The 24,649-nt window shown below is 40.9% G+C and overlaps 1 protein-coding gene across 6 annotated transcripts in view; it reads left to right on the top strand.

Annotated features, from left to right (window-relative positions):
- Nucleotides 1-17,336, top strand: part of ARNTL2 (aryl hydrocarbon receptor nuclear translocator like 2) — a 195,791-nt gene extending 178,455 nt beyond the window's left edge. For 2 of the 6 annotated variants that reach the window (XM_021092151.2, XM_084956486.1), the window contains one exon: nt 14,021-17,336. In XM_021092151.2, the coding sequence (XP_020947810.1) occupies nt 14,021-14,131 (111 nt within the window). In that variant the 3' untranslated portion in view covers nt 14,132-17,336. The remainder of the gene's footprint in view (nt 1-14,020) is intronic. The other 4 variants (XM_084956485.1, XM_021092157.2, XM_021092159.2 and 1 more) reach the window with 3 other exon arrangements.
- Nucleotides 17,337-24,649: the final 7,313 nt, after the last annotated feature.

The following is a 24,649-nucleotide window of genomic DNA, read 5'->3' as shown; positions in this document are numbered from 1 at the left end:
CCAACAGCAAAAAAGCCAATCAATCAATGGAAAAATGGGCAAAAGACCTGAACAGACATTTCTCCAAAGAAGATATACAGGTGGCCAACAAACACATGAAAAAATGCTCAACATCACTGATTATAAGAGAAATGCAAATCAAAACTACCATGAGATACCACCTCACACCAGTCAGAATGGCCATCATTAATAAATCCACAAATAACAAGTGCTGGAGGGGCTGTGGAGAAAAGGGAACTCTCCTGCACTGTCGGTGGGAATGTAAACTGGTACAGCCACTATGGAGAACAGTTTTGAGATACCTTAGAAATCTATACATAGAACTTCCATATGACCCCGCAATCCCACTCTTGGGCATCTATCCGGACAAAACTCTACTTAAAAGAGACACATGCACCCGCATGTTCATTGCAGCACTATTCACAATAGCCAGGACATGGAAACAACCCAAATGTCCATCGACAGATGATTGGATTCGGAAGAGGTGGTATATATACACAATGGAATACTACTCAGCCATAAAAAAGGATGATATAATGCCATTTGCAGCAACATGGATGGAACTAGAGAATCTCATACTGAGTGAAATGAGCCAGAAAGACAAAGACAAATACCATATGATATCACTTATAACTGGAATCTAATATCCAGCACAAATGAACATCTCCTCAGAAAAGAAAATCATGGACTTGGAGAAGAGACTTGTGGCTGCCTGATGGGCGAGGGAGGGAGTGGGAGGGATCAGGAGCTTGGGCTTATCAGACACAACTTAGAATAGATTTACAAGGAGATCCTGCTGAATAGCATTGAGAACTTTGTCTAGATACTCATGTTGCAACAGAAGAAAGGGTGGGGGAAAAAATGTAATTGTAATGTATACATGTAAGGATAACCTGACCCCCTTGCTGTACAGTGGGAAAATAAAAAAAAAATTTAAAAAAAGAAAAAAGAAAAAAATCCTATAATAAACCATAATGGAAAATAATATGAAAAAGAATATATATGTATATATAAAATTTATAATTGAATCACTTTGCTGTACAGAAGAAATTAATACAACATGGTAAATTAACTATACAACAATTATTTAGAAGAGTTGATTAAATACACATTATTGCAAACAGGTAGAGAAAGCATCATCTTTCCAGCTTAAGGAGATTTAAACTTCTGCCTTGCCAATCATTAGGTGCAGGACCTTGGACAAGTCACTCATCTCACAGAACACGTTACATACACACCAGTAAAATGAGAATAACATCAACTATCCTGCAAAGCGATTGTCAGGATTAAGGACATAATAGATACAAACCCAGAACACAATGATCACTGGGTCAGAGTTGCACCATGAATAGGGTGGTCCTCTTCCTTTGTTCCCCCAAGGAGCCTGACCGAGTTTAGTGGACTACTACTCCTTGGTATAGAAAGACCGGCCATTCTGGGACTTAATGCTGTTTTTCATCCTGTTTCTCCCCAGTGCATAAAAAAAAATCAGTAATAGTAAGAATTGACGTAGAATCAACATTTTTCACTGCTTTGTGTCAGAAAGACAAAACTGAAAGATGGGCCACCAGACATGTTAGTCTTTAAGGGCCTATGCAAGGGGTTTCGGCCAGGCTCTGGGACTCCCGTGATTAAATTGTTTTAATCCTCTCTCCCCATTTCTATCCCCCAATATATATATATATATATACATTATTTATATATACATATATATATATATATACATTATTTTTCTCACATTATCTTCCATCGTGTTCCAGCACAAGTGATTGAATACAGTTCCCTGTGCTTTATGACAGGATCTCATTGCTAGCCTTTTTAAAAATTTTTTTTAATTTTTATTTTTTTCAACACAAGTCTTTTTTTAATTCACCCTGAGTTCATGCTAATATCATCTACCCTCCTTCTCCCAACCACAGGATTCTCTCTCTCTCTTTTTTTTTTTTTTTTTTTTTTTGGTCTTTTTTTTCAGGGCTACAGCCATGGCATATGGAGGTTTGCAGGCTGGAGATCTAAACGGGCTATAGCCACCAGCCTACACCACAGCCACAACACCAGATCCGAGCTACATCTGTGACATAGCTCACGGCAACACTGGATCCTTAATCCACTGAGCGAGGCCAGGGATCAAACACACATCCTCATGAATGCTAGTCAAATTTGTTTCCACTGAGCCAAGATGGGAACTCCACAGAATTTTAATCCCCATCAATCTCTTGCTCCCAAGCCTCATCTAACAGCTGACCCTAATAGCGAGAGAAAAGTGAAGTAGCAACAACAGAATCAAAGGGTTAAAAGGACCGGGGAGATTTGAAAGAGTAGAAAGAGAAGACAAGGAGAGGGATTATCTGTCTACTGCAGACTCGACTGTATGTGGGCTGTAGGGCCACCCAGATCCTGAACACTCTATGGGTTTTGTAAGAGTCAGAAAATTGTATTACTTGACCTGAAACCACATTTTCCTGAAATGTTGGGTGAGCCTGGCTAACCTGAAGACCATTTTCTTATCGATCACACTACCCTCCCCACCCTTGCTTTGATGATCAACCTTGCTTTGATGATCAAGAACAGAGAATAATGCTCTAGATACTAGAAAAACCATGGAAGTCTTAAAGATGTTACTTTGCACTACTCTATACAAAACAAATACTTTGCTCTTTGCACAAACGACATTTGGATACACAATTTATGTTTCCTTATCTTTATCTGTGTAAGGGCCCAAATTGCCCATCACCCAGTGTGGATTGTGAAAAATAATGAATAGAATTAAGTTGATAAGTTTTCTCAATTACAGAGAACTTTTCTACAAAAAAAAGTTATAGAAATTAATTGTGAATAGGAGTTCCCATCATGGCTCAACAGTTAACATATTTGACTAGTATCCACGAGGATGCAGGTTTGATCCCTGGCCTTGCTCAGTGGGTTAAGGATCTGGCGTTGCTGTGAGCTGTGGTGTAGGTTGCAGACAGATCTCAGATCCTGCATTGTTGTGGCTCTGGTATAGGCCAGCACCTATAGCTCTTGATTTGACCCCTAGCCTGGGAAACTCCATATGCCTCAGGTGTGGCCCCAAACAAAAAAAGAAAGTAAGTAAGAAGTTGTGAATAGTACAAGTGTAATGGTTAATTTTGTGTGTCATCTTGACTGGCCATGGGATTAAACTGGTCCAGTTTAATCTGACTGCCCCAGATTAAACATATCTTTTTTTATTTTTTCATTTTATGGCTGCACCTATGGCATATGAAATTTCCCAGGCTAAGGGCTGCATTGGAGCTGCAGCTGAAGCCTAAGCCACAGTCACAGAAACACTGGATCTGAGCCACATCTGTGACCTACATATCTTTAATCCACTGAGTGAGGCCAGGGATCGAACCTGCATCCTCATGGAGACTATGGGTCCTGAACACATTGAGCCACAACAGGAACCCCCAGATTAGACATTTTTGAAGGCATTACTAGAAGTGATTAGTATTTGTGTTTGTGGAGTCAATAAAGTAGACTGTCCTCCCCAGGGCTAGTGGGCATCATCCAATCCATTGAGGACCTGAATAGAACAAAAGGCAGAGGAAGGAGGAATTCATCCCCTTTTCCTACCTCACTGTTTGAACTGAACATCTCATCTTCTCTTATTCTTAGGGTTCACCTAGTTCTCAAATCTTTGGATTCAGACCGAATTATACCACTGGCTTTCCTGGAGCTCCACCTTGCAGCCCAAGATTCATTTTGAGGAACTGGATCCTGTAATTATGAAGGATGAGAAGCCCCAAGAGCTGCCACCTGCAAGCTGGAACCCCAGGAAGGCCAGTGGTGTAATTTAGTATATAGAGAGTATATATATATATTCTGTGTGTGTGTGTGTGTGTGTGTGTGTGTGTGTGTGTACTTCTGCTTCTCTGAAAAACAGTAAGTCAACAGGAAACTACTTACTGAGTTTGGACTGAAAGACTGACAAAAGGGAATAATGAGGCTCTTTTCCTTGCTTTGACTTCCTGGAAACTTTTTTCTTCATAGAGGACATTTGGTTTAAAAATATATTGTGGGAGTGTGTGCACGGAGGGGAGGCCAGCTGGCTGAGAGGAGGTGGGCAGGCTGATGGGCCAGGTGGGTGGTGAGCTGCAGGCAGCCGGGAGCGGATGGTGAACTTGGCCGTGGCGAGTAGTTAGTTAGTTGTTGTTAGTGTGAGTTGCTCGGTGGTGACAGCTGCAGTCACCAGGAAGGGTACAGGATGGCCGAGTGATGGTGGTCACTGCGGTGGCTTGTGTGCCCCTCAGGTATCTGCCTAAACTGGAACCTTTGCTGTAGATATTTCTTTGTGGATTTATCTGAAAAACTAAGGAAAAAAATATTCAAGGTCCATTCCTAAGGAAAGAAAAGGAAGCAATGACATAATACCTAGAGTTGGAACCAGTTAAACCGAACATTGCTATCTTCAGAAAATAAGTTAAGGAATGAGAGGCAAGGAAGAAAGGACATTCATCTTGGAAGGACCTAAAGCACTTTGAAATTTAAAGGAATATAATGATAGCTACTAAAACCGCCTTTGTCACCGAAATGGATGAAGTACTTCAAATTAAAATGATGGCAGAATAGAACGACTGGAGCTCAACTTCTCTCATAAAAACAACAAAATTCACAACTAAAGACTGAGCAATCTTCAACCAACTGGACTGGAAACCTCAAAAAAGATATCCTACTCCAGAAGACAAAGAGGAGGCCACATCAAGAGGTAGGAGGGGGGATTACATGATATAAAAAACATCATACCTCCTGGGTGGGAAGCCCCACAGACTTGAAACTAACTGGTTCACAGAGACTCACCTACAGGAGTGAGCGTTCTGAGCCCCACATCAAACTCTTACATGTGGGGATCTGGCATTGGGAGAAAGAGACCCTGGAGCATCTGGCATTGAAGGCCAGTGGGGCTTGTGCGCAGGAGCGACATGGGATTGGGGGAAATGGAGACCACATTCTTAAAAGGTGCACACAGAATTTCACGTGCATTGGGTCCCAGGGTAAAGCAAAGTCTCCATAGGAATCTGGGTCAAACCTGACTGCAATTCTTGGAGGACCTCCTAGGAAAACAGGGGGGAATGTGGCTTGTTGTGAGAGAAGAACATTGGAAGAAAAGCTCTCGGGAATATTCATCAGTGTGCCTTTCTCTGGAGGTGGCCACTTTGGGAAAATCTGGACCCACCTGTCAGCACTGAGAAGCACCAGGTCAAACAATAATCCAGCTTGGATCTCAGCCCCGCCCCTCAGTAAACAGGCTCCCTAAAGACCCCTCAGGCACACAGCTGCTTCGAATCCCATCCAGAGACTAAGCCCCACCTACCAGAGGGATAGGAATCAGCTCCAACTACCAGTGGGCAGGCATCAGCCCTTCCCATGAGGAAGCCTACATCAAGCCCTCATACCGACTTCAGTCACAAGGGGGGCAGACACTAGAAGTAAGAGTGGCTACAACTCTATTTTCTGTAAAAAGGTCACCACACCAAAAACCTATACAAATGAAAAGACAGAGAACTGTAACTCAGATGAGGGAGAATGGAAAAACCCCAGAAAATCAGCTAAGCAATGAGGAGATTCTCAGCCTCCAGGAAAAAGACTTTAGATTGTCGATGTTGAAGATGATGCAAGACATTGGAAACAAACTGGAGGCAAAGATGGATGACTTACAGGAAACACTGAGCAAAGAGATACAAGATATAAAACTTAAGCAACAAGAGATGCAACTACAATAACCGAAATAAAAAATTCACTAGAAGCAACTAACAGCAGAATACAGGAGTCAGAAGAATGAATAAGCGAGGCGGAGGACAGATTAGTAGAAATTACAGATGCAGAACAGAAAAGAGAAAAAAGATTGAAAACAAATGAAGAGAGTCTCAGAGATCTCTGTGACAATGTTAAACGCACCAACATCCGTATTATAGAGGTGCCAGAAGGAGAAGAGAGAGAGAAAGGGACAGAAAAAATATTCTAAGAGCTAATAGCTGAAAACTTCCCTAACATGGGAAAGGAACCACTCACTCAAATCCAGGAAGCACAATGAGTACCATATAAAATAAACCCAAGGAGGAATACACTGAGACGCATATTAATCAAACTGACCAAAATTAAAGACAAAGAGAAAATCTTGAAAGCAGCTAGGGAAAAGATACAAATAACATACAAGGGAACCCCAATAAGATTATCGGCAGCTTTTTCAGCAGAAACTCTGCAGGCCAGAAGGGAGCGGCATGATATACTTAACATGATGAAAGGAAAAAACCTTCAACCAAGATTACTTTCCCCAGCAAGGCTCTCATTCAGATTTGAAAGAGAAATCAAAAGCTTCACAGACAAGCAAAAGCTGAGAGAATTCAGCAATGCTAATGACAACAAATACTAAAGGAAATTCTCTAGGCAGAAAAGAAAAGACAGCAAAAGGAAAAAAAAAATACCACAAATGACAAGGCTCACCAGTAGAGGTATATATACAGCAAAGATACGAAATGATCCCTGCACAATTATACCACCAAAATAAGAAATCATGAAAAGAGGTGGGAACAAATTCAGGACACCAGAGATGAAATTGCAATTAAGAGAACAACAACTTAAAACAATCTCATATACATATAGACTCTTATATCAAAACTTCAGAATAACTGCAAACCAGAAATCTACAACTGATACACAAACAAACAAGAAAAGTCAACTCAAATACAACACTAAAGATAGTCATCAAACCACAAGAGGAGAGAACAAGAGAAGAAGGGAAGAAAAAAGAGCAACAACAGCAAATCCACAACAGGTAATAAAATGGCAATAAGAATGTACATATCAATAATTACCTTAAATGTAAATGGACTAAATGCTCCAACCAAAAGACATAGACTGGCTGAATGCATACAAAAACAAGACCCATATATATGCTGTCTTCAAGAGACCCACTTCACTTCTAGGGACACATACAAATTGAAAGTGAGAGGATGGAAGAAAATATTCTGTGCAAACGGGAATCAAAAGAAAGCTGGAGTATCAATACTCATATCAGACAAAATAGACTTTATAATGAAGGATATTTTAAGGGACCAGGAAGGTCACTACCTAATGATCAAAGGATCAATCCAAGAAGAAGATATAACAATTGTAAATATCTACGCACCCAACATAGGTTCACCACAATATATAAGGCAACTGCTAACAACCTTAAAAGGACAAATCCACAATAACACGATCATAGTGGGGGACTTTAACACCCCACTTACAGCAATGGACAGATCATCCAGACAGAAAATCAACAAGGAAACACAGCCCCTGAATGAAGCATTAGACCAGGTGGACTTAATAGATATTTATAGGACATTCCATCCAAAAGCAGCAGAATACACATTCTTCTCAGGTGCACATGGAACATTCTGTAAGATTGATCACATCCTGGGCTACAAATCAAGCCTTGGTAACTTTAAGAAAATTGAAATCCTATCAAGCATCTTTTCCAACCACAATGCTATATGACTTGAAATCAACAACAAGAAAAAAACTGCAAAAAGCACAAACACGTGGAGACTAAACAACATGCTACTTAACAACCAATGGATCACTGAAGAAATCAAAGAGGAAACTTAAAAATACCTAGAAGCAAATGACAACAAAGATATGACACTCCAAAACCTATGGTATTTAGTAAAATCAGTTCTACTAGGGAAGTTTATAGCAATACAAGCTTACCTCAGGTTACAAGAACTCAAATAACCTAACTTTACATCTAAAGCAGCTTGAGAGAGAACAGACAAGACTTAAAGTTAGCAGAAGGAAAGAAATCATAAAGATCAGAGCAGAAAGCAGTGAAATAGAAACAAAGAAACCCATAGAAATGATCAATGAAACGAAAAGCTGGTTCTTTGAAAAGATCAACGACATTGATAAACCCTTAGCCAGACTTAGCAAGAAAAAAAGAGAGAGGACTCAAATCAATAAAATTAGAAATGAAAAAGGAGAAGTTATGACAAACATTGCAGAAATGCAAAGGATCATAATAGACTACTACAGGCAACTATATGTCAATACAAATGGAAAACCTAGAAGAAATGGACAAATTCTTAGAGAAGTACAATCTTCCAAGACTAAACCAAGATGAAACAGAAAAGATGAATGGACCCATCACAATAACTGAAATTGAAACTGTGATTAAAAAACTTTCAACAAACAAAAGTCCAGGACCAGATGGCTTCACAGGCAAACTCTATCAAACATTTAGAGAAGAGCTAACACCTCTCCTTCTGAAACTATCTCAAAAAATTGCTGAGGAAGGGACACTTCCAAACTCATTCTATGAGGCCACCATCACCCTGGTACCAAAACCAGACCAAGATATCACAAAAAAAGAGAAAATTACAGGCCAATTTCACTGATGAACATCGGTGCAAAAATCCTCAACAAAATACTAGCAAACCGCATCCAACAATACATTAAAAGGATTGTACATCATCATCAAGTGGGATTTATCCCAGAGATGCAAGGATACTTCAATATTTGCCAATCCATCAGCGTGATACACCACATTAACAAACTGAAGCATAAAACCCATATGATCCTCTCAATAGATGTAGAAAAAGCCTTTGACAAAGTCCAACACCCATTTCTGATAAAAACCCTTCAGAAAGTGGGCACAGAGGAAACCTACCTCAACATGATAAAGGCCATTTACGACAAACCCACAGCTAACATCATTCTCAGTGGTGAAAAGCTGAAAGAATTCCCGCTGAGATCAGGAACAAGACAAGGATGTCTGCTCTTGCCACTACTCTTCAACATAGTTCTGGAAGTGCTAGCCATGGCAATCAGAGAAGTAAAAGAAATAAAAGGAATCCAAATTGGAAAGGAAGAAGTAAAACTATCACTATTTGCAGATGACATGATACTATACCTAGAGAACCCTAAGACTCTACCAGAAAACCATTTGAGCTCATTCATGAATTTGGCAAAGTCTCAGGATACAAAATTAATACACAGAAATTGATGGCATTTCTATATATTAACAATGAAAAATCTGAAAGAGAAGTTAGGGGAATGATCCCATTTACCATCACATCAAAAAGAATGAAATACTTAGGAATAAACCTACCAAAAGAAAAAAAAAGACCTGTTCTCTAAAAACTATAAGATGCTGATGAAAGAAATCAAGGATGACACCAACAGATGGAAAGACATACCATGTTCTTGGATCGGTCAATATCATCAAAATGACTATACTACCCAAGGCCAGCTAGAGATTCAGTGCAATCCCTATCAAATTACCAGGGACATTTTTCACAGAACTCGAACAAAATATTTTAAAGTTTGTTTGAAAGCACAAAAGACCCATAATAGACAAAACCATCCTGAGAAAGAAAAATGGAGCTAGAAGAATCAGGGTCCCTGACTTCAGACTATACTACAAAGCTAATAGTCATCAAATCTGTATGGTACTGGCACAAACCCAGAAATACAGATCAGTGGAACAGGATAGAAAGCACGGAATTAAACCCACGCACCTACAGTCAACTTATCTATGACAAAGGAGGCAAGAATATACAATGGAGAAAGGACAGCTTGTTCAATAAGTGGTGCAGGGAAAACTGGACAGCCACATGTAATAGAATGAAATTAGAACACTTCCTAACATCATACACAAGAATAAACTCAGAATGGATTAAAGACCTAGATATAAGGCCAGATACTATAAAGCTCTTAGAGGCAATCATAGGACGAACACTGACATAAACCACAGCAATATCTTCTCAGATCCACCTCTTAGAGTAATGACAATAAAAACAAAAATAAACAAATGGGACTTAAAAGTTTCTGCACAGCAAGGGAAACCCTAAACAAAACAAAAAGAAACATAGAGAATGGGAGAAAATCTTTGCAAATGAATCAACTGGCAAGGGACTAATCTTCAAAATTTATAAACACTTCCTACAGCTCAATAGCAAAAAAACAAACAACCCCATCAAAAAATGGGAAGAAGATCTAAACAAATAATTCTTCAAGGAAGACATTCAGATGGCCAAGAAACACATGAAAAAATGTTCAACTCACTCATTATTAGACAAATGCAAATCAAAACCACTATGAGGTACCACCTTACACCGGCCAGAATGGCCATCATCACAAAGTCTACAAACAATAAATGCTGGAGAGAGTATGGAGAAAAGGGAATTCTATTACACTGTTGATGGGAATGTAAATTGGTGCAACCACTGTGGAAAACACTATGGAGATTCCTTAGAAAACTAAAAATGGAATTACCTTTTGATCTAGCAATCCCACTCTTGGACATGTATCCAGAAAAAATCATGACTCAAAAAGATACATGTACTCCCATATTCATTGCAGCACCATATACAATAGCCAAGACATGGAAATAACCTAAATGTCCCTTGATGGAGATGTGGTACATATACACAATGGAATATTACTCAGCCATTAAAAGGAAAGAAATAATGGCATTTGCAGCAACATGGATGGACCTGGAAATAATCAGGCTAAGTGAAGTCAGTCAGACAGTGAGTCACCATCAAATGCTATCACTTACATGTGAAATCTGAAAAAAGGACACAATGAACTTTGCTGAACATATACTGACTCACAGACTGAAAAACATATGGTTTCCAAATGAGACAGGTTAGGGGGTAGGGGGATGCGCTGGGGGGTTGGGATGGAAATGCTATAAAATTTGGTTGCGATGATTGTTATACAACCAGAAAGGTAATAAAATTCATTGAGAAAAAAATTAAAATAAAATAAATAAAAATCTATTGTGCATTTGATTGAGTTAAATATAACACAGAAGATTTACATGGAGTTAGTTCTCCTCTGGTCTCCTGAAGAGGGGGAAACATTAAAATCCTCAATATAAACCCAGGAAGTAATCTACTGGAATATGTCTCACTCACCTCTTTGCACACTGTAATTCCATTTCTTTGGCTAGGTATTTCTAGTCATCCTATAGTAGAACCACAGGCTCTTAAAAAGCCAATCTTTTTCCTCCAAAGAAGGGAATGACCAAGTTGGCTTGAATGCCTGGCTACCTGGGTCTTAGAGCTCTAGCTACGCCCACAGATGTGTCCAGACAAGCGAGCTGGCTCTCACTTTGCTGCCCCTTCTCTCTCTCTCTCTCTCTCTCTCTCTCTCTCTCTCTCTCTCTCTCTCTCACCTCTGTCTTTCTGTGTATCTGCCGGTTTCAGCTCCTTGCTCCTACTGCATCCAGCACAGCCTCTTCAGCCAATCCCACTGGCTGCATCAGGAATGAATTCTGTGGACCTCATGCAGGGATGGAGTGCTCCTCTGGGACTCAGCTCCATTCCTTCCAGGAGAGAACCGTGAAATTCATTCCCCACCCATACCCCACCTCCGCCCACCGGCAGCCTCAGCCCATCCTGTCACCCGGTTACCAAAGCGTCTTCCCCTCAAGGCCATTGATCCTCTCTCCACTCCAGATTCAGGTCTCGTCCCTCCCTTGTGTGTGAGACAATGCCTCATTCCTTCAGTGTCAGGCAACCCCTCCACCTCACCCCTCCCCACCCCTCCCCAGCCCCACCCCCGCAGCCCCACCCCCGCAGTTCCCACTGCCATGTCTGACAAGCACCACTTGACCTGCCCTGTTTCTTCCAATGCCCAGTTTTCACTGAACCACTTGTGAACTTATTATAAGTGAGTCAATTAGCTGAAGCTTCCTCTTCCCTAGATAAGTTTGTCAGAGTCTAACATTGCCAAGTCTAGGTCAGTATAAAGTGTGTGATGGATACATGTGTCAATTCAGATTAATCCTCGCCTCCCCCATTCCGGGGATTTTGGGAATCCACACTTCAGGAATGCTAGGTTAGCATCCAGGGTCACTCCAAATCTGGGGCCAATAATTCCTTTTTTTTTTTTTTTTTTTTTGGTCTTTTTGCCATTTCTAGGGCCACTCCCACGGCATATGGAGGTTCCAGGCAAGGGGTCGAATGGGAGCTATAGCTGCTGGCCTACACCACAGCCACCGCAACGCGGGATCCGAGCCGCATCTGCGACCTACACCACAGCTCACAGCAATGCCAGATCCTTAACCCACCGAGCAAGGCCAGGGATCAAACCAGCAACCTCATGGTTCCTAGTCAGATTCGTTAACCACTGAGCCACGATGGGAACTCCAAGAATTCTTTAATTACGGAGGAGATGATGTTCATTGGTGAAGAACTGTTCCTGTAGGTATTTAGAAATGGCATTTCAATTTGCCTGTCACATAAAATAAAATTATGAAAATTATAGGCAAATATTAGGGTAAAGTGGGCTAAATCTTTTCAGGTAGAGATTCCTCGGCCTCTATGCACTGCTGGCTCATGCAGTGAGTACCTGCAAGGGCATATCATAACCGAGGTTATCCTCTCAGGAGAATTGCTGCCCAAGTGAATCCTCGAGGTAAGTGAAAGAGGAATTTTAGGATCTTTCTGAGACATTGATATAGTTCCAGGAATCCTCGACTTTGATAAACATTCCAAACTGCCAAGCTGAGGCTCTTATGCCTCTTTACTCCTGAGAATACCAGGAAGATACAAATACACGTCATTTATTTTATTACTACAGCTAGTTATTTACCACTTGCCGTTTCCTCCCTTCCAGGATTTAAGATCCCAGTCATCTTCCTTACTTGTGGTAGTGATGATCTAGAAAGTCTCCGTAATCGCCCTGAATTAGCAAATGCTGACCGGCTGCTCCAAGAGGAAATGCAGGGCCATCCTCCCGAGCACAATTTTGTTATCAACCGATCAATACATAACCTTGTTTTATGTGTTTCTGTTTAAAGACACCATATTTAATATATGTTATGATTTATTAGCATTGAACTACCAGCCAAGAACACTGTAACTCATCACTGAATGAAGCTTATCTAATGCACAATTTTTTTTTTTTCTGTAGAGCACATCACCGCCTTCTTGGGCGAAGGAACACAGGACAGCACTGTAGCACTCTGCCTGGGGGCCATTTTATTTGTTCAATGGCATATGGACATTCCCAGGCCAGAGATGGGGCTGCAGCTGCAACCTATGCTGCAGCTATGGCAATGCCAATCCATTAACCCACTGTGCCAGGCCATGGATCAAACCTGCGCCTCTGCAGCGACCTGAGCTGCTGTACTCAGATTCTTAACCCACTGTGCCACAGCAGGAACTATCTGGGGGCCATTTGAAACAGTGAAATCTACAGAAAAAAAACCAAAATGCGAAAACATAGCACTCTATGGTTCCCAAAAGGATGCTTGTTTATAATCAGAGCTGAATCACCATGTCCAGCTTCAAGTGGGAACCTGTGGTCAGGCAACTAGAAATTTTCACTGCTCTGTGCAAGTCCACAGATGACTGCAAAAGTGCCAAGATTATTGTTTTTTTGTTTGTTTGTTTTTGTTTTATGGCTACACCCCTGGCATATGGAAGTTTCCGGGCCAGGGGTTAAATCCAAGCTGCAGCTGTGACCTCCTGTGGCAATGCCAGACCTTTAACCCACTGCGCCACAGCAGGAACTCCTGAGATTGTTGGTTTTGAAGTTTATAAATTTTAGCGAATGGGTCAGTTTACAAATATGGAATCTGTAAATAATGAGGACTGGCCCTATATATTCTTAGTTCCCCAGTCACCTTTCCCTCATGCTTGGCCCTTTCTTCTAGAACCTTCCTGGGCCTGCTTTCCTGAGGCAAAGTCTTTCACAGAACCTCTGCTCTCCCCACAGTTAAAGTCAGCTATTATCTTTCACGCTCTGCAAGGAACGTATGTGATGAGTGGGAATTGGATACAATAAGTCCAGGCACATTTAAGAGGTCATCACTGATATGACACCTGTTCCAGAGATATTTGTAATCTTGTAAAATCTGTCCCTTAAATATACAGAATGAAACTTTAATAAAAGGACTGCAGAATGGTAGAGTGGATACTAAAGGAAATAAGGATAAAAAGGCATATTTCTGATATCATATTATATGAGGGACCACCTACTCTGAGATCTGAAACTTTCTTCCTAGGCCCAGGATTGCAAAATATGTGCTGTGAAGTCTGTGGTCCTGGAGTTCTGTTTGACGCCAGCATCTCAGAGTGTGAGTGCCCAAAGCCCATTCTTCCTGGGGTCTCCATGAGTATTTCAAACATTCATCTCAATGTCCAAGGAGAGATGTGCCTGCCGACTGACCCCAAGTTTCCAACCAGATGGGATCCTTCAGTTGAGCATCCATCATACCATAGGAGATGGCTGGCCTTGGAGTTTCTCCTCCAGAGGCTGGACTGGCTGGGAAAGCATGTTCCATGTCAGCCTTTCCACTGTGATTCAAGTTCTTTAGGCTGCTCTCAGTCTGCCTCTATCATTTAAGGGTTTATCATTATGAAAAGACGATTCTAACCAGAGCCTGCTGAGATGAAAGCGGCTGCCCCCTCCTATGCTGGGGAATCGGCATGTTATTTCAGTGGCTGTGTACACAGCTCTGTAAACCTATACCTTGGCTTAAGGCCCAGCTAGAGAATGGAACATTCGTTTGAATGTATTCCCTGAAAAAATAGTCACATATGCTCAGACATGAAAGAACTGGCAAGGCTGCCTCTGGCAGCTCCCCACACTGCAGAATTTCAAAAATGCCTGTGGCCTCACCAAAAGGAACCCTCTGAACAATGGAAGGTAGAAAGAGTGAAAGGAGCCAAGATGTTCGTTGATTTCGGGGCCTCTCTGCCCTTCCCTCTTTTCCCCCCACTCCCCAGCTTCTCTCCCTACAGATGTTTTTGCTGAACTCCTATCAGCCTTCTTGGCTTCCTCTTTGGTTCACTCCCCAGGGAGCTGTACTCAAACAAGTACAGCAAATGTAGGGATCAAGAAGAAAGATTGCCTTTTCTGAGCTAAGTGACTTAAGCTTTAGTTTACTTTTAAAATCACAATGACATATTTTGTGAACACTGTCAGACTCATTGCAAAAAATGTTGAAAAATGCAGATACGTAACACAGCAAATGACAAAAACCAAGTATAATCCCATTACCCGGATATAATCATTGTTGACATTTTTGTAGTTTTCTTTCAGCCTTTCTCTGTGAATCATTATGAATAAATGTGTCTCCAATGGGATTATATTGGGTATACTGTTTTGTATTTCCTCCACCCTGGTAGTAAGTATATTGTAAATATTTTGCAGTGATATAATGCATCTTCAGACTCTTTTTTTTGGCCACACCCATGGCATGCAGAAGTTCCTGGGCTAGGCAAGGATCAAACTTGTGCCACAGCAGTGACAATGCTGAATCCTTAATTGCTAGGCCACCAGGGAACTGCCAGACTACCACTTTTTAAAATGGCTCTTTAGTTAGTCAGTTAATTAGTTAATTATTTTCTTTTTTGGCCGCCCAGTGGCATTTGTCGTTCCCGGGCCAGGGATCAGATCCTAGCCCTAGTTGCAGGTGTGGCAGCGCCAGATCCTGGGCTAGGCCAGGATCGAACCTGCGTCCCAGTGCTCCAGAGATGCTACTGACCCTGTCACACCACAGTGAGTACTCCTAGACTTTCTTTTTTAGAGCCATTTTTAGATTTAGAGAAAACTTGAGTGAAAGGTGCAGAGATTTCCCAAATACCCCCTGTTCCCTCCACATGCACAGCTTCCTCTGTTTTCAGCATCCCCAAACCACCATTGTTAATAGCTGTGTAGTCTTCCAGTGTCATAATTCTCTTAACCAATTCCTATTGTTGAACTTTCACATTATTTCCAGGGATTATATTCAAAATACATAGAAAGCATTTGACAGCTGGCAGGCATGGACCAACCAATCAGAAAGACCAGCCGGTCAGACCAGAGCTGGGTTCTGAAGGCCCCAGACAGCCAGGTATGACCCTTAGTTTAGTGTTTGAATGGCGGAGATCTTGGGAAAGACCTAGAAGGCAGGCAGTGAAGAGGGACTTGAGGGGAGGGCTGTGAGCAGCATCCATTTAGCAATCACGACAAACGATTTTCAATATTTTAACAACCCATATGGTTATATTGGTACAAATTTTTTCAATATCAGAATATTTATCAATATTACAAATAGAACAGCTATGAACATCTTTACAGAGATGTCTTTGCACAGATCTCTGATTATTCTGGGATGCACATTTGCTTTTACTATATAGTTCCACACTCTCTTTCCAAAGTTAACACAATTTGTACCTTTACTAAGCTTACTATCTTTTTACCAACTTTACCATTAATATCTGTATTCCATGGAGTAGGCTTTTTGGTATCTCAGTTCCTCTCAACTCAGCAAATCCACTTATGGGCTGTATATACAAGAAAAATACTCTTATATGTATCAAAAGGGGCACGTATATAGACATTCATTGTATACTGTTGTTTATTATAAAAACAACAATACCAAAAGTTGAAAATAAATTAAATATTCAGGAATAGGGAGAATGGATGGTTTAAACACTTTATGGTAATCCATAGTATGAAACATTATACGACAATAATTTAGAAGAATGAGGAAGATGTGTAAGACTGACATCAAAAGTTCTAAGATATTGAAAGAATAAAAGTAGGTTATAGGGTAGAATATCCAGTATCAGCACAGTAATGTTATACAAAAAGTATTTAAATATGTAATGTATATATGAAAGGCAAAGACACATGTACTCCAAAGTTCATTGTAGCACTATTTGCAATAGCCAAGACATGGAAACAACCTAAATGTCCATCAACAGAGGAGTGGATCAAGAAGATGTGGTACATATACACAATGGAATATTACTCAGCCATTAAAAGGAAAGAAATACTGGCATTTTTAGCAACATGGATGGACCTAGAAATTATCATGCTAAGTGAAGTCAGCCATACAATGAGACACCAACATCCAATGCTCTCACTGACATGTGGAATCTGAAAAAAGGACAGACTGAACTTCTTTGCAGAACAGATGCTGACTCACAGACATTGAAAATCTTGCGGTCTCCAGAGGAGACAGTTTGGGGGGTAGGGGGATGTGCTTGGGCTATGAGATGGAAATCCTGTGAAATTGGATTGTTATGATCATTATACAACTACAGATGTGATAAATTCATTTGAGTAATAAAATAAATAAATAAAATTAAAATATAAAAAAAGGAAGAAAGAAAGGATAAATATCTGGGAAGAATACAGATCCAAATATTGATACATAGCTCTGAGGACAAAAATGGGATTATAAGGCAAGTGAAAGTTTTTCTCATATTTTAGTCTGTATGTTTTTACAGTGTTTTAATCCTTATAATGTGCAACTGTTCTTACTTTGTGATTCTTAACACTATTTTCTGAAGTATAAAATAAAGGACTGAAGTCAGTTGTTTTCCTGCTTTTGTTGTTCATATTGTTTTTTTCTACCAGAAAAAGTCTTTCCCCTCCTAACTTTTAAGTGAAATGCCAGCGCATGTGAAACTTAAAATCAGTACAAAGCAGCTTCAAAGGCCTGCGGTCTGTGTAGTCACAGAAGCTCTATGTTTGATTTAGTGCTCTCTGTTGCTCCCTTGAAATTCTTAACAATTTTTAATAAGAGGCCCCATGTTTTCACTTTCACTGGGCCCCACAAATTATGTACTTGGGCATGATGGTAGATTAGACACTGTCCAAGTTCCAAGAGCCTTTTGTGTACTTTCAAAGTATCAGAACCACTCACTAGCCTAGCAGGGGTGGGAGTTGTGGGGTTGGGGGTTGGGGGTTGGGGGGGAGGGGGTAAAGCCTTGGAAGTCAGTCTCCTCAGCCAGAGTTCTGAAGAGCCCTCAGCACCCAGGTTCTGAAATCATAGCTTTAAATGACTAAGGACATCTGTGGCAATTTCACTGCCTAGCATTTCTTTCCAAATGTCTTCCTGATTTCTTTTTCTTTTTTTTTTTTTTTTTTGTCTTTTTAGGGCTGCACCCGCGGCATATGGAGGTTCCCAGGCTAGGGGTCAAATCGGAGCTGTAGCCGCCAGCCTATGCCACAGGAACATGGGATCTGAGTCGCATCTGTGACCTACACCACAGCTCACCGAAACGCCAGATCCTTAACCCACTGACTGAGGCCAGGAATCGAACCCGCAACTTACTAGTCGGGTTCGTTAACCACTGAGCTAGGGTGGGAACTTCCTGTCTTCCTGATTTCTGCAGAAATTCCCCAAGAGGACAAGTTAAATCAAAATCTTTGTATGACATCAGAAATGAAAACTCTTCTGAGTTCCGGTTGTGGCTCAGCAGTAATGAATCTGACTAATATCCATGAAGACGTGGTTCAATCCCTGGCCTCTCTGTTGTGTAGGTCATGGCTCAGACCCCATGTTGCTGTGGCTGTGGTGTAGGCTGGCAGCTGCAGCTCTGATTCGACCCCTAGCCTGGGGAACTTCCATATGCCGCTCTGGAGGCCCAAAGGAAAAAAAAAAAAAAAAGTGAAATGAAAACTCTTCAGCCAGAACTTTTGGTTAAAAGGAAAATGTAAAATCTTCTTGTTTTCTCGATTTGGAGGAGGCTGATGTTTCTGGTAGAGGAAGAATATGGGAAAAACCTGTATTCCACCTCTTTTTTGGGGGGGAAGGGGGGACATTAGCAGAAAAATTAAATTTTCTTCTCATGGCTTACTTATGTGGTTTTCTACAGTGATACCCATTTTTTTCTCATTTTATGTCAATAGAATTATTAAATGTTTAAGAGAAGATTCTGTGTGCAGAAGAGGCTAACTGCATCTCTGTCCTGCAAAAGGAAATAAAATGAATCTCACGGGGCTTGTCTTGGAAAACCCACCCAGAGCCCAGAAACCATGGCTTCCTTTTCTAACAGCTTGCTTAGAGCTCATGCATTCCTTTCTAAAATGCCTGATATGGTTGTGTTCCTGCTGCACGACTCTTTCATGTCAGGCCCTTTCATGAGAATCCTCACTACCTCCCCACCGCCAGCAGCCTTCCTGCCTTTCTTCCTTTCTTTTCTCTTTTCTGAAATCTGTACTGTACAGAAGAAAATCATAAAAATGGCCATCACTCCAAGATGACCTCTTTTAGCCTTTGGGTGAACATCCTGCAAATTATCTATGTAAAGAAAAAATACAGATATGGCTCTAAGTATGCATTGACATAAATGCCTTTCGCCATTGCCTTTGCTTCTGTTCAGCTGGTTAAAAAACTAATTATATGATAATTGAATAAAATACAGTGAAATTTTTGAGAATTATCTCCAGTCAAATTCAATTTAAATTGGAACTCTTTATGTTGGCATGTAAGCGAGACCCTATTCCCTGGAAGACTTTCTTCCCTATTCTTCATTTATCTGAATAATATTTGATTCAAGTCATACTTACTGTGTGAGGGTCTTTAAAAGTTATCAGAACAGGAGTTCCCTCTGTGGCTCAGTGGGTTAAGGACCCGACACTGTCTTTGTGAGGATGCAGGTTTGATCCCTAGCCTTGCTCAGTGGGTTAAGAATCTGGTGTTGCTGCATGCTGCAGCATAGATCACAGAGGAGGCTTGGATCCAGTGTTCTGATGGCTGTGGCATAGGCCACAGCTGCAGCTCCAATTTGACCCCTGGCCTGGGAACTTTTCATATGACCCAGATAGGACCGTACAAAGAAAAACAAAAGGTGTTAGAACAGCTGCCCTACCCTCATGTGGCCATCCATCCAATTATCCCTCTGCTCTGCAATCCTATAGCAATCCTCTATTTGCCACTCAACATAGAGTGTTGTTGATATTTATCTTTTTCTAAACTGAAATTAAAGACTGTCTTACATCTTTGATCCCCTGCCTTATTTAGCTCAGTGCCCTAGATTCAATAAGCAGCTGATGAATATTTGATAATAGGGATAAGGATGCTGTTACCACCATGGAAGGGGACTTCACACAGACATCGATTCTTAAATATCTGTGAAGCAGTAGGTACTACTTGCCCTAATCTGTCTATGGGCTCTTATCAATTTCTATAGTTCCAGCTCTGACATCACTCTTGTTTAAGGTCTAATGGGACAGCTTTGGCTTCTGTCTAATGGGACAGCTTTGGCTTCCAAGATCTGTCCTTAATATCATTGGGCAAAAGATTGTTTTCCTCCTTCTCCTTTCTATGCCCTTTCTTTCTCTCACTCAGTCTCCTTAAAAACAGTGACTTTATCATTTTATTAAAGAACAGGAAGGAGGGGCTTTCCCAGATGCAGAATGAATAATGGTCTCCTTAGCCCAGTGGTCAGGATCTTCACATGAAGTTTTACATATTCTATTCCTCCAGGCTGTCACTTCTCTATTTTAGTGCCTGCCATGTTCCATGGACTGCACCCCGTACCTTACATATAATGCTTGACTTCCTATTCACAATAAGCCTGTAAGGCTGGTGTTCCTCTATTTTGTTGATGAAAAAAGGGAAGCTCAGAGACATGAAGTAACTTGTAGATATCGCTCTGTCCTGGCAAAGGTTAAACGGGGGCACATTCACATCACTAAAAAGTCTACAAATAACAAATGCTGGAGAGGGTGTGGAGAAAAGGGAACCCTCCCACACGACTGGTGGGAATCTAAGTCGGTGCAGCCACTATGGAAAACAGTATGGAGATTCCTCAAAAACTACACATAGAGCTACCAGCAATCCCACTCCTGCGCATCTATCCCGACAAAAGTAAAATTCAAAAAGATACATGCACCCCTGTGTTCACTGCAGCACTATTTACAATAGCCAAGACATGGAAACAACCTAAATGTCCCCTGACAGATGAATGGATAAAAGAGATGGAGATATATATATATACATATGATTGAATACTACTCAGCCATACAAAAGAATGAAATAATGCTGTTTGTAGCAACATGGATGAAGAGATTATCACACTATTTGAAATAAATCAGAAAGAGAAAGACAAATGCCATATAGATATCAGTTATATGTGGAATCTAAAATATGACACAAATAAACCTATGTATGAAACAGAAATAGAGTCACAGACATAGATAGCAGACTTAGGGTTGCCAAGGGGAAGGGGACTAGGGGTGGGAAGGATTGGGTGGGATTAGTAGATACAAACAAATATATAGAATGGATAAACAAGGTCCTCCTGTACAGCACAGGGAACTATAGTCAATATCCTGTAATAAACCATAATGGAAAATAATATGAAAAAGAATATATGTGTGTATGTATAATAGAATTATACTTCAGAGAACTATGTCTAGATACTCATGTTGCAACAGAAGAAAGGGTGGGGGAAAAAACTGTAACTGCAATGTATACATCTAAGGATGACCTGACCCCCTTGCTGTACAGTGGGAAAATAAAAAAAAAAAAATTATACTTCAATAAAATAGGTTTTTTAAAAGGAGAGGCACATTCAAAGCAGATTAATTGAACTAACCACTGGCTTCACAACAATGTCAGTAAAAGAAAATATATAGCCCTCTAAGCGTTAAAATTCCCATTCCTTTGAGAATGTACATATACACATATTTATGCCTTTCTAGGTTTAATTCCTGAAATCTCTGGGCCCTCAGTGAGGCTTTTTGCCAACATACTCAAGGCTCAGAGTTTTCACAGGGATCCAGCTTCCTTCTTGACACTAAGGACATCTCTCAAAACAAACTGGGCTGGCAGTGGCCTGGTGACAGGGAGGACAAGCTAGTGGCACAACCAGAACACTCACTGGGATGGGGCAGATGCTGGGATTAGACCTAGCTGCAGGCCTTAGAGGAATCCTGTTTCTGAGCACCTAGAGATTATGACACTGGATGAGAAGTCATTTAGGAAAACTGCCAAGGTCATGAATTCCAAGATGCAACAAAGTAGATGCCTTTGGCTGTGGATGATACTATATCCAGGAGCTTCCTGTTGGGCCTGGAACTTCACTTACAGTATCTATTGATTAAAAAAGTGTTCCCAAAAGTGTGATCCATGAAACATGGAGGTTTGAGCACGAAAGTAGTTCTGGAGCCATTAAGGGAGAGAAACACAATGTAGTATTTCCACCCTGCCAAAGAAATTGGTTTATTAAAGGCTCTAAAAATAGAAAAATAAGCAAAAACAAACAAGAACCTTGGAATCAAGAGTCCATTATGAAAGCATTTAAGATCATATGTAATGAGCAATATATAGTCTCTGAAATTTTGAGAAATTTTTGTTAAAAGGAAGGAGTGATAAAAGAGGGTGGCTCAAACACGCACAGGATTTTTTCTACAAGATAGGATTTTTTTCCTACAAGATGGGAAATAGGGCCAGGTTTGCCCATAGAGGCAAAGTGATAAAGAGGCAGAGCTTGAAGAGGTAAGAAATATACTGTTATGTCTGTTTCCTCAGAGAAATTATGAGCTCCATCGTGGAATGCCAGAAGAGGTGTTCAAAAAGATTTTTGAAATTGCAAGAGAGTTGATGACTGATAGAATAGGGTTGCCCAATATAGGTATCTCTGAATCACTCAGTTGTACAACTGCAATGATCACAACCTTGTAAATCAACTATACTTCAATAAAACTTAAAATATTAAAAAATAAATAAGGAGTTCCTGTTGTGGCGCAGTGGTTAACGAATCCGACTAGGAACCATGAGGTTGCAGGTTCGATCCCTGCCCTTGCTCAGTGGGTTAACGATCTGGCGTTGCCGTGAGCTGTGGTGTAGGTCGCAGACACAGCTCGGATCCCGCGTTGCTGTGGCTCTGGTGTAGGCTGGCAGCTACAACTCCAATTCGACCCCTAGCCTGGGGACCTCCATGTGCCGTGGGATCAGCCCAAGAAATGGCAAAAGACCAAAAATAAAAATAAAAAAATAATAAATAATAAATAAAATGTAGACCAAAAAAAAAAAAAAAAAAGAATATAGAGTTCCCCCAAGAATGAACAAGGGTCAGATTTAAGGAAGCCTGAGAAAGAGTGGAAAAGAACTTTCTCTGAGCTGGAAGGGCAGTAGGAGAGGAAGAGGGAAACACAGGAATACATGTTCTGAATGAAGAAGCATGACGAGAGGAGCTGTTTGGGGCTGGAGAGAAGCGTTACATGAGGTGGCCTCTGTCAGCGCAGTAATGTGGGAGTTGGACGGAGATGGCAGCATTCAGAAAGAGCAGGCAGAGTGGGAAAGGAACCTGGAAAGACAGAAACAACTGCCAGGCCCCTACATGTTTGGGGCCGGGGCTGGCCAGGAGAGAGATGCATAAAGTCTTGCTGAGTAATAGTGAGAACCCAGTGTGAAGAATAGTCATATAACAGTGGTGCTAAGAACATGGTCCTGGAGCCAGACTAAGCAGATTTGTGGTATTTGTTTTTGTTTTGTTTTGTTTATTTATTTTAGGACTACACCTGTGGCATGTAGAATTTCCCAGGCGAGGGGTCAAATTGGAGCTGCAGCTTCCGGTCTACGCCACAGCCACAGCATTGCCAGATCTGCACCACATCTACGACCTACACCACAGCTTGCAGCAATACCATATCCTTAACCAACGGAGTGGGGCCAGGGATTGAACAAATGTCCTTGTTTGCGCTGAGCCGTGATGGAAACTCCAGGTCTTAGTTTAAATCCCAGATCACTCCCTGTTTGAAAGTGGTAAGAATTAAATGAGGTCATGTATGTAAAACACCTAGAAGAATGCCTGGTGCATTAGTAAACATTCAATAAGTATTAGACATCATTGTTATTGCTATTGCTGTTGTTTTTAAATTGTGGTGGAACCATTCATAAGAAACTCATGGTTTTTCTTAAAGGAACGTGAGGTTACCTGGGACAACCAAACCTGGGAGCCTAGTCGGGATATGGGGCAGGAACCCAAGGCTGAAGAATGGCCCAGCAGGCACTGTGGGAGGTCACAACGTGAGGGAATGTTGGTTCCTAGCTAGGAAGAGAGTGTAGGAAAGCCCAGGAAGAGGCTTCAACTTCTATCTGAGACATCTCAGCTTCAACTTCTATCTGAGACATCTCAGCTTCAACTTCTATCTGAGGAAATGTTCGGTGTGATGACAAGACCTGAATGTTGCCACTATAATTAGGGCCACTATATATGCCTTCATCCCATTCCTTTGACAAAATTTTGCTGAGCAACTATTATGTGCCAGTCATTCTTCTAGTGCTGGGGATATAGCAGGCAACACAAACCCAAACATCCCTGATTTCATGGAGCCCACATTCTATGGGGAATGCTAGCAATCGTCAATCCTAAAGTCTTTCCTTCAAACATTATTGCCATAACCTTCTTGACAAGCCAATTAAGCAGGTATTTTCAAGTCCATTTTTCAGAAAAAGAAATTAAATTTTGCTGCAAATCAAATTGCTAATAAATGGCAAAACCAAATTTCCAACACTAATCTAATTCTAATGCTTATGCTTATTTAAAAAGTTCTGTATGTCATGTCCAGGCTGCTGAACAATTTTGGTGGGTGAAGGAAAAAGTCGTAAGAGTTGGGGGGCTGAATCATTAAAAGGTCTACAAGTAACAAATACTGGAGAAGACATGGAGAAAAGGCAACTTTCCTACACTGTTGGTGGGAATGTAAGTTGGTACAGTCACTATGGAAAACAGTATGAAAGTTCCTCAAAAAACTAAAAATAGAGTTGCCATATGATCTAGCAATTCCGCTCCTGGGCATATATCCAGACTATGAACTCTAATTCAAAAATATACATGCACCCCTGTGTTCATAGCAGCACTATTCACAATAACCAAGGCATGGAAACAACCTAAATATCCAT

Source organism: Sus scrofa, chromosome 5 (assembly GCF_054392235.1).
Source record: "Sus scrofa isolate SSC_HxYL_T2T_F1_AM1 chromosome 5, Sscrofa_HxYL_maternal_Yorkshire_Landrace_v2.0, whole genome shotgun sequence".
Classification (NCBI taxonomy): domain Eukaryota; kingdom Metazoa; phylum Chordata; class Mammalia; order Artiodactyla; family Suidae; genus Sus; species Sus scrofa.
This window is presented reverse-complemented; position numbering and strand designations above follow the sequence as displayed.